Here is a 15,470-nt window from a genome sequence, read left to right as displayed (position 1 = left end):
AAGGCATACAGGGAAGGAGCTACCACACATTGGGATAGAAAGAAAAGAAGCATGGGAATTGAGAGAGAACAGACTTCCTCACAAGAAAGGTCCAACCCAAAGATATCTTTTTTGATGCTAGGAATACAATTTGTCAGTTTGTTATCAATAGGTCATAAATTGTTCATCTTCTTGGTTTAAATGGCTATGGGATCATGTATACCAATCAAGGACCTCCATGCCCATGATGCTGGGATCCTGCCTACCACCTGAGACTGTCTGATTGTGCGGATTAAGTGTGGCACTCTCAGCACTTGTCCAGACAAGTCTGTAGAGTACCATCTTATCTGGACATTCTGAGGAAAACAGGCACCCCCCTGGAGAATTTTGCTGTGTTTATCTGTGCAGTCATACCCTGAGAGCATCTTAGTAGAAGTGGCCTAACCCAATATAGGCCAATTAGGCTCCCCCCCTTCAAACGGAGCTCTCCAAATAGCTCCAGGCTGGTTGTATGCCCTGAGGCAAACCCCCTTCTTTCTTTGGAACTCAAGTATCAATATAAAATAGAGCAATGCCATACCTGGGGTAGTGAGATCTCTAAAACATGGAAGAGCACTTGGGTGGACCTAATAATTCCACAGAGAACTGGCTCTGATAGTGTTATCAAAGATCCAAAAGGGGGGGATACCTTTTCAGGGGGCTCCACCATAGTAGCATTGTAGGGAATTACAAAGAACTCGGGGCAGATAAGTGGAGCAGTAGATAAAGCACCAGACCTGGATTCAGGAGGACCTGAGTTCAAATCCAGCCTCAGATACTTGACACTTACTAGCTGTGTGACACCCCCCCCCACCATTTTTGCCCTTTTCTGCTTGCAAGCAATGATTAGACAAGATCTATTGAACTCAACGTTTCATGCTGGCCCAAATGGCCTCTTGTAGCATCTTGGCTCATACCTGCCTCTCCTTTATTGGCCCAAAGGGTAGAGGTTCTTTCCAACCGCCTCTCTTTGGCCAAAATGGAGAAATGTCAAGGTATTAGGAAATTCCCTCTATTTTCCAGAGCTAAGGCACAGCAAGCAAGCTAAGCCCTGAACTTGGCATAACAATCCTTTGCGCTCACCCTCTGGCAAAATCATATAATTATTGTATTTCTTTGACCAGCACTAGGTGTTCTGAGACTGGACAAGCTTGGACAAGTACCTATGTTCTGGTTATAAAGTCCTGCTATGAATCAAGCTTGTCTCTTGTTGCTGTTACTACTCATTGTCAGGGATACAGCTCACTGCACAGCCATTGGGATAAGTACCAAGATTCACCCCCACTAGGGGCAGGGGCCCTAGCACATGTGTCTATAGCCCCTCCTTGCTCATAAGCCATTTCCCTCACCTTGAAATTAAACTTCTGTTTGATTCCCAACTCTCCTGTCTCTAGCCTGCTCTGTTTGGCTCTGGCCATCCACAGGTTGGAGGCCGGCTCCATCCAGTTGACAGTGTTTATCTTCATCTGACTTCTTGATTTGTATAGTCAATGGGTTTCTTTATGGCCTTTGTAAAGGGCTGTAGAGTTTTGTAAAGCCCCATGTTTGTGGTCTACTTGGGTCAGCCTACCCAGCAGAGGTGACAGTCACACATGATGTGGCATGTTGTATGAATCAGGTCACAGGGGACCCAGGCAGCTCTGTCACAGCTGGTACACGTTCTTCTGCCTGGCTCATAATAAGTAAGGCTTTGGTAAATGCTCATTGGTTTGTAACTAAGTTCATTCTGTGTAAGCAAGTATTGCCTGTTCTTTAAATGCAAACACCTGAAGCAGAGCTCTATGTACAACGGCTTGAGTGTAAGCTCTGAATTCTTGTCCTTTTCTTCTACAGTGAGGTGAAACGCACAGAGAACCCAAGTAATGATCCACAATCACCGAATCAGTATTCTACCACCATGTGGAAGAAACAAATAACAACAACAAAAGGCTGTCATCATCAGGAGTTTACTTTCAAAAGCATTCAGCCCACCTCAGTCCAAACTCCTACAGCTTCCCACGGAGAATCACTGCTTTGAAGGATAACTCCAAGGCCCTGAAGACCAGGACTGCACTCCCTATTCTGGACTTTCCAAGGGCTCTGTCTGAGTGCGCTTGAGAAGGAGGAGGCGGAAGTGAAATGGGCCTGCTGGTAAACCTTCACTTAGCCTCTCCACTAACTCAGTTAGAAATTAGCTAGTTTTCTTCCAGGTTGAAGTTTTATTAAACTACAAAAATATACCAAAAGTCACTTATAGTTTAACAGTTAAGGAATTGACTTGATTCCTTGATTGATGCTCCAATGTGTACATTAGAGCCTGTATCTGTGCAGCACTATCCAGGGAACCTGGATAAAAAATTCACTCTAAATTTGGAAGAGTCTTGGCTTAGGTACAAATACAAAATAAGTTATTTTCTGCTCATAAACTTATTTTTTGAACTTTTTCCTCTTCAGGGCCTTCCATTCGCCTTCCTGGGTAGCCAGGCTACCAAAAAGTTGTTTTACTTTTCGCTTTCTTTCAGCATCCCTACAAAATAAAAATATAATATGGGATCAATGTACAAATAAGACCAAGAACTAGAACATAAGAAGACAGGATACATTAAGTGAGTATGACTTTATTTATGTAATTCTACCTCAATAAAAGTCTAAATCTAAGCTGGTCCACAGTAGGTAGTCAATAAATGTTTACAAAACAAAACTATCAAAACCACAGTACTTTAGAATCCTAGAGTAGGAAGGGCCTTCAGAAATCTTACAGATCAAGCTGAGGCATGAATGTCCTTCTACAACATCACTACCATATGGCCAACCAGCTCCAAATGGCTCACCTCCACTTTCACTGTTAGGTTCAAAGATTAGAAAATTCCTGAAAGCTGTGCCGATACCCTCTAACCACAGTTTTTCACTTGCTCAGTCAATCACTACCTACTGAGCTTCTCTAAGCTCCCCTGGGCTCTTCCTGCTGTATGGCATTCCTTCTATTTTCCTGGACAAACCTGCTGCTCCAGATTTCTCAAGTCCCCGACACTTGGGGTGTTGAATTCAAATAGAAGCAGGAGGGGCAGCTAGGTGGCGCAGTGGATAAAGCACCGACCCTGGAGTCAGGAGTACCTGAGTTCAAATCCGGCCTCAGACACTTAATTAACACTTACTAGCTGTGTGACCCTGGACAAGTCACTTAACCTCAATTGCCTCACTTAAAAAAAAAAATAGAAGCAGGATAAGGCTGCCCGCAGGCAGCATGGTGACTGATGCTTTAAAATGTGATACTGTATTTTAATTTATTTTGTTAAATGTTTTCCAGTGACTACATTTCCATCTGGTTCAGGGTGCACTTGGGAGTGCTGTAGGCTGCATGTGGCAGTTTGCTCTGTTCCACATCACTCCCTCAGCAGGACAACTTTTTCTTGCTAAGAAAATAGAGGCCACCTGCTGTGAGCTCTCTCTGCCCCTATCAAAGCCCTTTTAGCCTGTTTCTTCATTCTTTCCTCTGGTTTCTGAGGAGAAGGCAGCCCTTTCTGCTACCACCTACTTATGTATTTATGCCCTTGAGGCTAGAGATGACCCTCAATCATTTCTCCTCTGGCTCTTCATCCACTGGTTTTCCTGTCTGCCCACAACATCCCCACCCTTTAAAACAAAAGAAACAACCCCCCCAAACCTTCTCGACTCCTAATGTCTTACGTGTCTCCTCTCCTTTTCAAAGTCAAACTCCCAAAGGGGCTTAGGCACATGTGCTATTTCCATTCCTTCATCACTTACTCATCTCTCTAAATCTGGCTTCCAAGCTCATCACTTGACCGAACTACTACTCTCGAAGGCTATCGATAATTTCTTCGCCTTCGCAGTCATCATGCTCCTGACTTCTCAGCAGCTTGACAATGTTGACTAGGATCCACCCTCAGTATTTTCTCCCCACCTACCAGTCTGACAGTAATTACTAAGTATCTTTGCTAGATCACCATCCATTTCCTTCTCCCCTTCTCTTCCTTCCCCTCCCCTCTGGCTTCGTTCTTGCCGACCTTCTCTCTCTACAGTATTTTTCCTCTCTAGGTATCCAAGAGTTCAATGTTTATCTTTAAGGAGATGACTCTCAAATCCATGTATTCACCACCTATAATCTTTCTTTTGAACTCCAGTTCCCAATGCCTACTGCTGGCTTGCCATATCTCTACCTGGATGTCCCTTTTTTCTTCCAAAATGTCACCCCACCCCTCTGGTTAAAAAGGCTCACACAGCCTGTGCCATCCCTGCCTCTCCCCTCACCCCCCACCCCCACATAAATGCAGGGGCTAAGTCTTGTTGATCCCATCTCTACAACACCTTTTGCACTGCCCTCTTCTTTCCACACACGCAGTCATCAACCTAATTTAGGCCTTCTCACCTCTTCTTTACCCTACTGAAAAGTTTCCAATTTGGAGTGCCAGCTTCTAGTCTTTCACCTCTTTGATCCATCCTCCATATAGCTGCCAAATTAATTTTCCTACCCCCTAACTCAAAAATCTTCAGCAGCTTCCTGTGGTCTCTAGGATAAGATACAACCTCTTTTGGATGAATATAAAATCCTTCACAACTGGGGAACAACCAGCTTGTACTTCTAGGCTTTTTTCATATTTACTTTTCTTATGAATTCAACTTTCAGGCAAAATGAGCTACTAGGTGTTCCCCAAACTCAATAATCCACACCAGCAGCCCCCCTACCCCCCAACCATACCTAGGACCTCCAACTCTTAGATTTTTTAGTTCCCTCTGAGGCTCTATGCAAAACCTTTTCTGATCCTCAGTTTTAAGTGCTCTTTCTCTCTCTCTCTCCTTGAATTACGTACGGTCTAGTCACTCATCTGGCCAATGCTGAGTCTCCTTGAGCATGGCTTCTTAAACTTTTTCCACTTGTGTCCCCTTTCTGCCTGAGAAATTTTTACATGACCCTGAGTATATAGATGTATACATAATCTTTTACTGTTGCCAAATTTTTCCCGACCATGTGGGGGTGTCAGTCACATGACACCACATGGGGTTGTGACGCACAGTTTAAGAAACTAGGTCCTAGAGGATTTAACTTCTTTAGGACACAGACTATTTTAGGTATTTCTTTGTATCCTCAGTCTTCAACATAAAGCCTTTTACAAAGAAGGTCTTTAAAAAAAGTTTAACTCAGTTGCTATTTCTGCCCCCTGAATTAAACAGAATAAATCTAACCACTCTTCTGTGACAACCCTTCAAACATTTGAAGAGAGTGATATTGTCCCTTTCCAGGTTAAATACCGCATTCCATTCATTCAACAATGTGTCAGAGTGACATGGTATCAAGTCTTATTATTATCCTGTTTGGAAATGTGTTGGATGAGGGAAGGAGGAGGCAAGAAAAAAATGTCCTGGGCCCAAAGAGCCCTCCCATTCATCTCTCAAGGCTGCCTAACGCCGAGTTCCAAGTTCAGAATTTATGGGGGAACCATGCCTGCATGCCACTAACTCTCAAGAGGACAAGTAAACAATACAGTCTCAGAGCTCATTTGTCCAATCGTTCTATCTGGCTCAGGAACTGGGAGAGAAAGCCAAACAGCGCACAGAACAAGTCTGAGTGATGCCAAAACAAACGCAGATTACCTTTCCATGATTTCTGTAAGTTGCATCCTAGCCAGGAACTGATTATCTTTGCGAATTTCACGGACTGCTCCTTTAAATTCCCGTTTGTGCTTGTGAATTAATCTTTTCCTTTCCTGCTCCTCCTTACTGCTCCCTTGTTTTCTTCCAAACTCGAGGCTAGAATTGGAAAATCTGGGATTAGGCAGGTAAAGGACAGGTCTGCAGAGGTTTCCTGTAAAGGCCACAGGACAGATGTGCAGGAGTTTGGCTCCAGTCCTCTGTCTTCCCCAGGATCAAACTCAGAATACACATCCCCTCCAAGTTCCCAGATGAGTGTGTGAGTGTCACAGGATTCTCAGAAGAGCAACCTGTCTAATGGGATGAATTTCTTTTGTCACCATAGCTACTGTGCATCCTAAGCTTCAGGATGGCAGGAGCTATGTTTTATTAAGTATTTCTGTTCCCCCACCCCAACATCATTTAGCAGTCATTCAGTCAATAAATGGTCACTGAATCAACAGATGAACCAATGAAGGATGCCCAGAGATGTTTCTCTACTTACACTTTCACCAGTTTGGGTGTGAATAGCTTCAGAGGCACTGGCTTGCTCTTTTCACATACTAAAGGTTGGTAATTTTTTTCTTGGTTTTCCATTTCTTGTAATATGCTTTGGCACAGCTCCTAAAAAAACAAGGAAGCTTGTTTTACAAGGTCAATTAATTTCTGCTGACTTCTTTTTCTACTTTGGGTGACTCTTACCTTCCATTACGGCAGGACCTCACTGCTTCAGCCACAGTAATTCTGTTGTTGGAGGTATTCCTCCCAACAACAGACTGTGAGGCCTCCCAATTCAGAGGACTGCCTTTGGTAGCTTGCTGTGGCTGAAAAACTCATCCCTCAGAGAAGAGGCACAAGAGACAAGTCTTCCCAGCTTAGCTGGTCTGACATGTGGGGGATTGGCCTGTTAGCACAGTCTTGGCCCAATGAAGAACTGGAGCTGGACTTTGGTGGAGGATGGCAGGACGCAAATGATGAGTGATAAAAAATTTCCAATCAGACTCTCAGTTGCTTTCTTACTAACTAGCAAAAGTCAATTCCTCCTTGGTTCTGCTTCTTCATAATCCTAATTCTTTTTATTTTATTTAATAATGAAAGTATTTTATTCTTTTCCAGTTACATGTAAAGATAATTTTCAACATTTGTTTTGCTCTTTTTTTTTTTTTGGGGGGGGGGGGTGAGGCAACTGGGGCTAAGTGACTTGCCCAGGATCACACAGCTAGTAAGTGTTAAGTGTCTGAGGCCGGATTTGAACTCAGGTACTCCTGAATGCAGGGCTGGTGCTTTATCCACTGCGCCACCTAGCTGCCCCACAACATTTGTTTTTAAAAGATTTTGCACTCCAAGTTTTTCTTCCTCCTTCCCTTTCCCACCCTCTCCAAGCCACAAAGCAATCTGATATAGGTTATATATGTACAATCACACATAATCATAATTCTCATTCCCATAGTGCTTTAAGATTTATAAAGGTCTAGTTTTGTTTTGTTTTTTGGTGAAGCAATTGGAGTTAAGTGACTTGCTCAGGGTCACACAGCTAGTAAGTGTTAAGTGTCTGAGGCTGGCTTTGAACTCAGGTCCTCCTGAATCTAGGGCTGGTGCTCTAATCCACTGCGCCACCTAGCTGCCCAAGGTCAAATTTTCTTGGGGTCACCAGATTCAAAAGAGTTTCTCATGTTAGATTTTTATGGACAATTCTGAGGAGACCTTTGGGAGCCAGAGAGGTCTGCTCTGTCCTCTGCAGCAGGCAGAGGATGAGCACCCTGAAAGATGGCAATGCTTGCTTTAAAGGGAAGGGGGCTTATCCCCTTCCCTGTCAGCATGATTCCATCTTTCCATCCTCCAGGACCAGGAAATGTCCAAGCTCTGGTGAAGGCAGGCAGGGAGCCTCAGAACTGCAAGTGGCTCTTGTACCCATCCCAGCCACAAATGCCCATCTCTCCACCATCCTGTGTACTGCCCCAAAGACTATGGCCACGGGGTTCCTTTTTTACTAGTCATGTCAAAGGAATGAACACCGAATACCGAGCACTTCTGAAACTGTTATCAGAACCTGGTTATCGGCCACTAAAGAAAGCCATGCTGTCCTGTGGTCTTCCTTCACTTTGTCCTCCTTACATCCCACACTTCTGCTATTATCTCATATTATTCTCCACAACATAAGCTGGCCTCCAAGAGGCAGTGCAGCAGATAGAACACTGACTAGCTGAGTGTCTCAGCCAGAGTTTCCTTATCTACAAAATGGAAATAAACAGCACCTACCTCTCTGGGTTGTGACAATCAAAAAGCCAAGTCCGGAAGGACTTAGAATCTCTGGTTCCCCAATCATGCCTTTCCCTTTACCACCTCTATGCCCTGACTCTCTTGACCTATCAACACATTCCTAAAAATTCTCTAAAACACAACTCGAACATCCCTCAAACACTAGCCCCTAACCCAGGCCTTTGGAATAATAGTAAAATAATAATTTTATATTGCAATTCATGACTGCAGCAACACATAGTCCTTGAGACTCAGTTATTTGTTCACTTCCCTCTATTACACTGTAAGCTCCATGAAGGCAGGGAACATGCACCAGATGTTATTTAAATTCTGTATCTTCCTTGAGGCAACAGTGCTCTGCAGGAATTCAATTAATGTCTGTAGAACTGAACATTCAAACAGACAAACCTCTGCTCTACTTAGCTCAGCCTCGTCCTTTCCTCTCTCCTCTGCCACCGCCAACATACCCGAGCTAATAAGCACGCTGTGAAGGAAGCCAGGTTGAGGCTGGGAGCAGGGGGGAGAAATCCAATCAGATTTCAGATTTCTAGAATAGGCTCATTTGAGTGCTGCCTCTCTGCCATAAATGGGAACAATCCGCTAAACACTCTTCGTATAAACATGAATTGCTCAAAGCCAAATTGCCACAAGCCAAAAAATGCCTCATTTACTGGAAGAACCAAGAAAGCTTTAATAAAGGATCCTGCCAATGTAGTTCTTATAAGAATTTAAAAGTTCTTCAAGAGAGAAGCAATTAAGGAATTATTCTAATGATTTAAATGTATCTGAACAAGATCTATACTTAAACGATGATAGAAAGAGCTTCCAGAGGACTGCCCATGTATAAACTGTATCAGATGCTTGCTGTCTTGGGGAGAGGGATGGGAGGAAGGGAGAAAATAATAAACTACTATTTACCAAGGGAAAAAAAAAGACCTTCCAGGAAGAGAAACTTAAGCTCAGACTATTTTGTCACACCTTTTTATACTTTCCAGAAGACATTTGTAGGTTTAAATTACATCAAAGAAAAACGCTGGATTTCAGAAGTTATGACCTATGGGTTACACTGGATGGCTGCTCAGCTCCCTTCTAACACCCAAATTCTCTGATTCTGAGGTTGAAAAATCTACTTGTTCCCATCTCAGCTCCAGCTCATTGTAGCCCTTAAAGCTGTTAGGGAACACAACGGGTACAGTGGAAAGAGCACTGACTCTAGAGCCAGATGACCCGGGTTCAAATCCCACCTCCAATACTGATAAGTCACTAAACCCCTCAGATTCCTCCTCTGTAAAAAGGGCATAGGAGGGCCCCATCAGCTCTCTGATCTTTTTTTTTTTTTTTAGTGAAGCAATTGGGGTTAAGTGACTTTCCCAGGGCCACACAGCTAGTAAGTGTTAAGTGTCTGAGGCCGGATTTGAACTCTGGTACTACTGACTCCAGGGCTGGTGCTCTATCCACTGAGCCACCTAGCTGCCCCCAGCTCTCTGATCTTAAGACTGCACTCACCTGGTTTTTCCCTTTTGTTCCGATTCTTCTCTCACAACATGACTAATGTGGAAATAGGTTTAATGATTGTAATGTATAATCTCTATCAGATTGTTTGCTGTCTTGTGGGGGGCGGGGAGGGAGACAAATTTGGAACTCAAAATATTACAAAAATGAATGTTGAGAACTATCTTGACATGTAACTAGAAAAAAATTAAATACCATTAAGATTGGGAAAAAAAGATTGCACTCACCTGCAGCTCTTTGGGGTATCCACACTTGGGAATGTGCTCAGTAAGGAGGACTTGGATAGGCTTCATTATTTCAGGAAGAGATGGTAGTGTACCATACATAGATAAACAGCGTTTAATGAGATTTAAACATACAGATATGCATGATAACCTGCAAGAGAATCACATATTCAGGATGAATAATTTTGATAAGCTTAATTTCTCTTTTACAAGGAGTCATGGAATCTTTTTACATGAAATCAGCAGCAGCCTGGCCTATCAAACAGATAAAATCAATACCAAGACACACACTACCAGACAGAGATAGCAAGGAGTAAAGAATATACAGTTTCTGGAAAACTGTACATACATGCTTGAATAAGAAGGAAAAGATGTGGGAAAACAATCAATCTGGAAAATGTAGACTAGTTTCTGTCTCCACAGTCAAACAGATGTGCTTCAAGTCCAAACCAAGTGTTTTAGGGAGAAAATTTCTTTTTTACTCCTAAGAAACTTAGGAAGGGTTTCAAAATATCACAGTGTGTGTGTGTGTGTGTGTGCGCGCGCGCGCGCAGGAAGGCCACTGTGGCAAATGACCTACAATCAACAAGGCTCATCAGAGCTGCCTTGCTAACAGCCTCTGCCAACCTACTGCTGCCTTCTCCCACACTTAGTGATGCCTGTGAGGGCAGCAGACCCGAAGAGGCGCTGTACTAAGGTCCTGTGGGCACATGTCCATTTTCGGTCAAGCCAATATTGGCTCACATCCTGATGGTCTTTGGGACTAAGCCAGGGGTCCCCAATCACGCTAGCAGTTACAGTCAAGTAAATATCTACACTACAACAGGCAAAGAGGGAGCCAGGTACCCAAGTAAGGAGGACAATGCCTTGGCCTTGCAGTCAGAGAGCCCGGGTATGCACCACCATTCATTGACAGGGGCAAGTCATATAACTTCTCTGGGCCTCAGTTACCTAGTTTCTAAATGGGAAAAGTAATACTTGAATTACTCTCCTTTTCCATCAGTAGTCCTATGTGGTTTCACTCCATGCTTTTTAGCTTCCTTTTGTGCGTGTAGTCTTCTTCCATTAGATTGCAAACTGCTCAAGGGCAAGGACTGCCTCCCCCCCCCCCCACCTTATTTGTATCCCAAGCCTTAGCCCAGTGCCTGGCACATGGTGGGTACTCGATAAATATTTATTGTCTTGAACTGAACTATCCCCCCAAGACCACTGGTTTTGTTTTGTTTTGTTTTTTTTTGCGGGGCAATGAGGGTTAAGTGACTTGCCCAGGGTCACACAGCTAGTAAGTGTCAAGTGTCCAAGGCTGGATTTGAACTCAGGTTCTCCTGAATCCAGGGCTGATGCTTTATCCACTGTGTCACCTAGCTGCCCCCTACCAAGACCACTGTTGTAAAGAAAGTACTTTGTGAATACAAAGGGCTTACAAAACAGGAAGTGTGATCAGCAAATGAAAAATTGTGAACAAGACACAGACAACAACTCAGTTCACAACTACACCCCTGGCTTTGCAGCTAATTTTTTTCATCAAATTCCATATAGTCTTTTCAGATTGAAAAGGTTCCCCCATTGGTTAGCTTGTTCCACATACCTGATGTGATTTGTTTCTGTTTCACTGATTTCTTTTAAGCCATTCACTTTACTGAGGGGGAGGCCTTTTTTGGGCCAAGTGTCCATATCTTCCTTATCAGTAACAAGGAGCAGTTCTGAATTCCTTCCTAGTGGTTTGAAAGGATGCACCAGAGTATAACCTAAATGTCAAGGTGAAACAGTGACATAAAGAATTGTGTGAACATTATTGGATATAAAAAGTCAAACCAAAGAGTTTGAATCCTAAATCCTAAAACCAGGACACATGATAATAGACAGAGGTCTAAGAGCTGAGGGCACAGGGGCATGAACAATAACAGGGCTGTTGGGACAGATGAAGACTGAAAGAATAGGGGGATTAAGGACGGTTACTAGAATAGAGTATTTGACTCTCCTAGCCTCTGGCCTTCTTCTTTCTTTGCACCAGATAAAACAGAGGGAAGCAATGTGAGATAATGGAAAGGGCCTGGACGTAGCCACATGATTCACAGAATTTAGAGCTAGAAGAGATCTTAGAGACTATTCAGTACAACTGCTCTTTTACAGATAAGTAAGTAAACTAGTCAGAAGAGAAACCATCTGATTAAGTCAGAAGACTATGAGTTCCAAACCAGACTGATGTGTGACTGAAGCTCTGAACTGCATCATCATCTATAAGACAGATAATATACCACTACCTATTTCACTGAGTTTTTGTGAGGCATGTGCTAAAAACAGGTTATTTGGGAAGATGGTAGGTAGTCCTAGAGGAGCCCAGATCCCCTGCAAACACCTCAATAAAGCTTTACAATATCCCAGTTAAAAAAGGAATAAGGAGACCAGCCAGGTATACAGAAGGCAGCTGGAATCGTGCAAAAATCCAGAAGTAGGCAAGCCAGGGTGGGTGGAAAGTGGAGGACAAAGCAGCCCCAAAGCATCTGGAGAATGGTCTCTTCTTAGAGCCCAGAAAAGGGTGGTCCCAAACTCAGAGACAGGAAAAGGGCACGAAAGGCAGAGATGAGCCTGGGGGTTGCCCCAGAGCCCCATGACAATAATATCCTGAATCCTGATGGAAGAGAGAAGGACCCTGTGTGATTCAAGAAGGGGTATAGTCCTGAGGGCGTGCCCCATGGCAATAACAGAAGGGCCCTGAGCCAGTGTGGAGCATTCAACAACAAGAGAAAAGGGCCTCAGAGACAGCCAGGCAACTGAAGACCAACTGAGCATGCAGGAAACCTAGCACTAACCCACAGGAGGAGATAAAGCCAAACAATTCCTAACTTAAGACCCAAGCACAGGTCCTTTCTCCCCCGCCCTACACCTAATCTAGAAAATGAGGTGGCTGAGATAAGCAAGCCAAGGTCTGAGCAAATTCCTTAGACTGAGAAGTGCATAGGGGGGTAAATCCCAAGGAAGAGAGCAATTCTGCAAACCCAAATAGAGCCTCGAGAAGAAAAAAAAAAGAACATACTAGATGCAAAGTCTATAAGAGTACCTGGAAGAAATGAAACAAGAGATTTAATATGGAACTGCTAAGGAGGAAAGAATGTCAAAAAGACTGATATCTTAGAAGAGATGTTGAGAAACCTTACCCAAGAACTGAATTCTCTGGACTGATTAAACAATGAACTGAATATTTAACTATAAAAAGAGCTAGAAAGAAAAACCCCCTTCCAAATAAGTACATAAGTTATAAAATACTGGGGAGTATATCTACCAAGACACATCCAAGAACTATAAGAATCAAAATCTAACACACTGCAGAAATAAAGACAGCTCTAATAAAAGGAGAACGATTAATTGATCATGGGTTAGTTAAGCCAATATAATGAAAATTACAATAGTAATAGTGCCATACCCAGCTGTCACGGGATTATTCTCTAAAGCTAAAAAAACACAATAAATTTGTGTGAAGAACCAAAAGGTCAAGAATCTTTTTTTTTTTTTGTGAGGCAATTGGGGTTAAGTGACTTGCCCAGGGTCACACAGCTAGTAAGTGTTAAGTGTCTGAGGCCAGATTTGAACTCAGGTACTCGACCCCAAAGGCCAGTGCCCTATCCACTGCGCCACCTAGCTGCCCCAAAAGGTCAAGAATCTTAAGGGTAATAATGGAAAAAAAAAAAAGTAGAATGGCAAGCAGTCTAGCAATACCAGATCTCCAACTATACTACAAAGTAGTAATCATTAGGTCAATTAGTGGAACAGATTAGGTACATAATATACAGAAGCAAAGAACATGCTAAGAGTGTTTGATAAGACCCAAACCCCCCAGTTACTGGGTAAGAACTGACTGCCTGACAAAAACTGCAAAGAAGCTTGGCAGAACTTAGGTACAGACCAATATCTCACACTGGATGCCAAATGAATATGTAATGTGGACATACAAGATGACATTATAAACAAATCAGAGAAGCAAGGAAGAAATTTCCTTTCAGATATATGGAGAGGGGAAGAGTTCATGACCAAAGAAGTTAGAGAAAAATCACAGGAGGTAAAATAGAAAATCGCGATTATATAAAATTAAAAAGTTTTTGCACAAACGGATCCAATGAGTTAAAATTAGAAGGGAAACAGTTAACTGGGAAAAATCTTTGCAACTAGTTTTATAAATCGCATTAGGAAGGAAATAAATATTGCACCTACAATGTGCCAAGCACTTTTCAAATAGTATCTCTCATTTAATCCTTATAACAACCTTGCAAGGTAGGTGCTATTATTACTGCCATTTTACAATTGAAGAAATTGAGACAGAAGTTAAGTGCCTTGCCCAGGGTTCCATAGCTAGTGTCTGAAACCAGATCTGAACAGAGGTCTTCCAGAATCTAGGCCCAGCATTATATCTATTTTGCCACCTAACTGCCTCAAAAGACATGAACAGGCAGTTTTCAAATGAAGAAACCTGAGTTATAAACAACCTTATAAAAAATACTCCAAATTTCTAATAATTGGAGAAATGTAAATTAAATCTGAGGTTCTAGCTAACACCCATCAAAGATGGCAAAGATGACAAAAGAGGAAAATGACAAATGCTGGTCAGACTGTGGGAAAACAGGCACCCTAATACACTGTTGTTGGAGCTGTTAACTGGTCCAGTCTTTCTTGGAAAGCAATTTGGAACTGTGCCCAAAAGTTACAAAACAGTTCATAGTCTTTGACCCAGCTATGCCATGACGATGTCTATGCAAAGAAGGAAAATGACCCCTATGAACAAACATTTTTCTAAATAGCTTTCTGTGGTGGCCAAAAAACTAGAAACTCAGCAGGGTGCTCTATATATCGGGAACGGCTAAACATTACAGCATATGAAAGTAATACAATGTTATTGTATTAACTGGGAAGATTTCTATGAAGTGATGCAGAGTCAAGCGAAAAGAAATAAGACAACCCGTACAATGGTAACACAAAAAGCAAAAACGATTCTAAGACTTTAGAACTCTGTTCAACATAATGATGAACCATAAGGCTAGAAGACTGAAGACGAAACATGTCATCGTCCCTCCTGTCAGAGAGAAGGACTTAAAATGCAGAATGAGACATGGATTTGTGGATGCTGACAATGTGGGAATTTGCTTTGCTGGACTACGCCTATTTGTTATGAGGGTTTTCTTTTCCTTTTTCATTGTTCAATTGGGGGGGGGGGGGAGAGAGAGAGAGAGAAAATAAATAAAAATCTTTTCTTTTCTTTCTTTTTTTTGAGAGGCAATGGGGTTTTTGTGACTTGCCCAGGGTCACACAGCTAGTAAGTGTCAAGTGTCTGAGGCAGAATTTGAACTCAGGTACTCCTGAATCCAGGGCCAGTGCTCTATCCACTGCGCCACCTAGCTGCCTCCAATAAAAATCTTAAAAATTTTTTAGTTCTTAAAGGAACTAGTTTAATTCATCTAGTCTAACTTCATTATTTTATAGATGAAATAACTGAGACCAGGGAGAAAAGAGACATACATGCCCTATATCACACACACAGCTAGGTAAAATCAGAAACAAAACCCATGTTTCTTGACTTCAAACCAGAGCTCTTTCCAAAACATTTAATAAAATGTGAAGATGAGAATGGAAGAACAGCCCAGGCATCACCTGGGCAATGGTAGTCCACTATGCTGACACAGGAGAGAACTTTTAAGAGTCCTCTTTGTAAAAAATAAGATTATTGTACCCACTGTCGGGACTGTAGAAATTGTATAAATTCAAATTATAATTTAGAAAATAAAACTACAATTCCAACATAGAAATATCAAAATAATAATTTTAGTTTTTAAACCTAATGAG

The 15,470-nt window shown here is 42.4% G+C and overlaps 1 protein-coding gene across 1 annotated transcript in view; it reads right to left on the bottom strand.

The window, feature by feature from the left end:
* Positions 1-1,948: 1,948 nt before the first annotated feature.
* Positions 1,949-15,470, bottom strand: part of NOP14 (NOP14 nucleolar protein) — a 56,803-nt gene continuing 43,281 nt past the window's right edge. The window contains exons 14-18 of the mRNA XM_043971295.1: positions 11,227-11,386; positions 9,642-9,789; positions 6,149-6,267; positions 5,608-5,763; positions 1,949-2,524 (exon numbers count right to left, since the gene is read on the bottom strand). Of these exons, the coding sequence (XP_043827230.1) occupies positions 2,425-2,524; positions 5,608-5,763; positions 6,149-6,267; positions 9,642-9,789; positions 11,227-11,386 (683 nt within the window). The 3' untranslated portion in view covers positions 1,949-2,424. The remainder of the gene's footprint in view (positions 2,525-5,607; positions 5,764-6,148; positions 6,268-9,641; positions 9,790-11,226; positions 11,387-15,470) is intronic.

The sequence above is a fragment of the Dromiciops gliroides genome, chromosome 6 (genome assembly GCF_019393635.1).
Source record: "Dromiciops gliroides isolate mDroGli1 chromosome 6, mDroGli1.pri, whole genome shotgun sequence".
In the NCBI taxonomy this organism is placed as follows: domain Eukaryota; kingdom Metazoa; phylum Chordata; class Mammalia; order Microbiotheria; family Microbiotheriidae; genus Dromiciops; species Dromiciops gliroides.
This window is presented reverse-complemented; position numbering and strand designations above follow the sequence as displayed.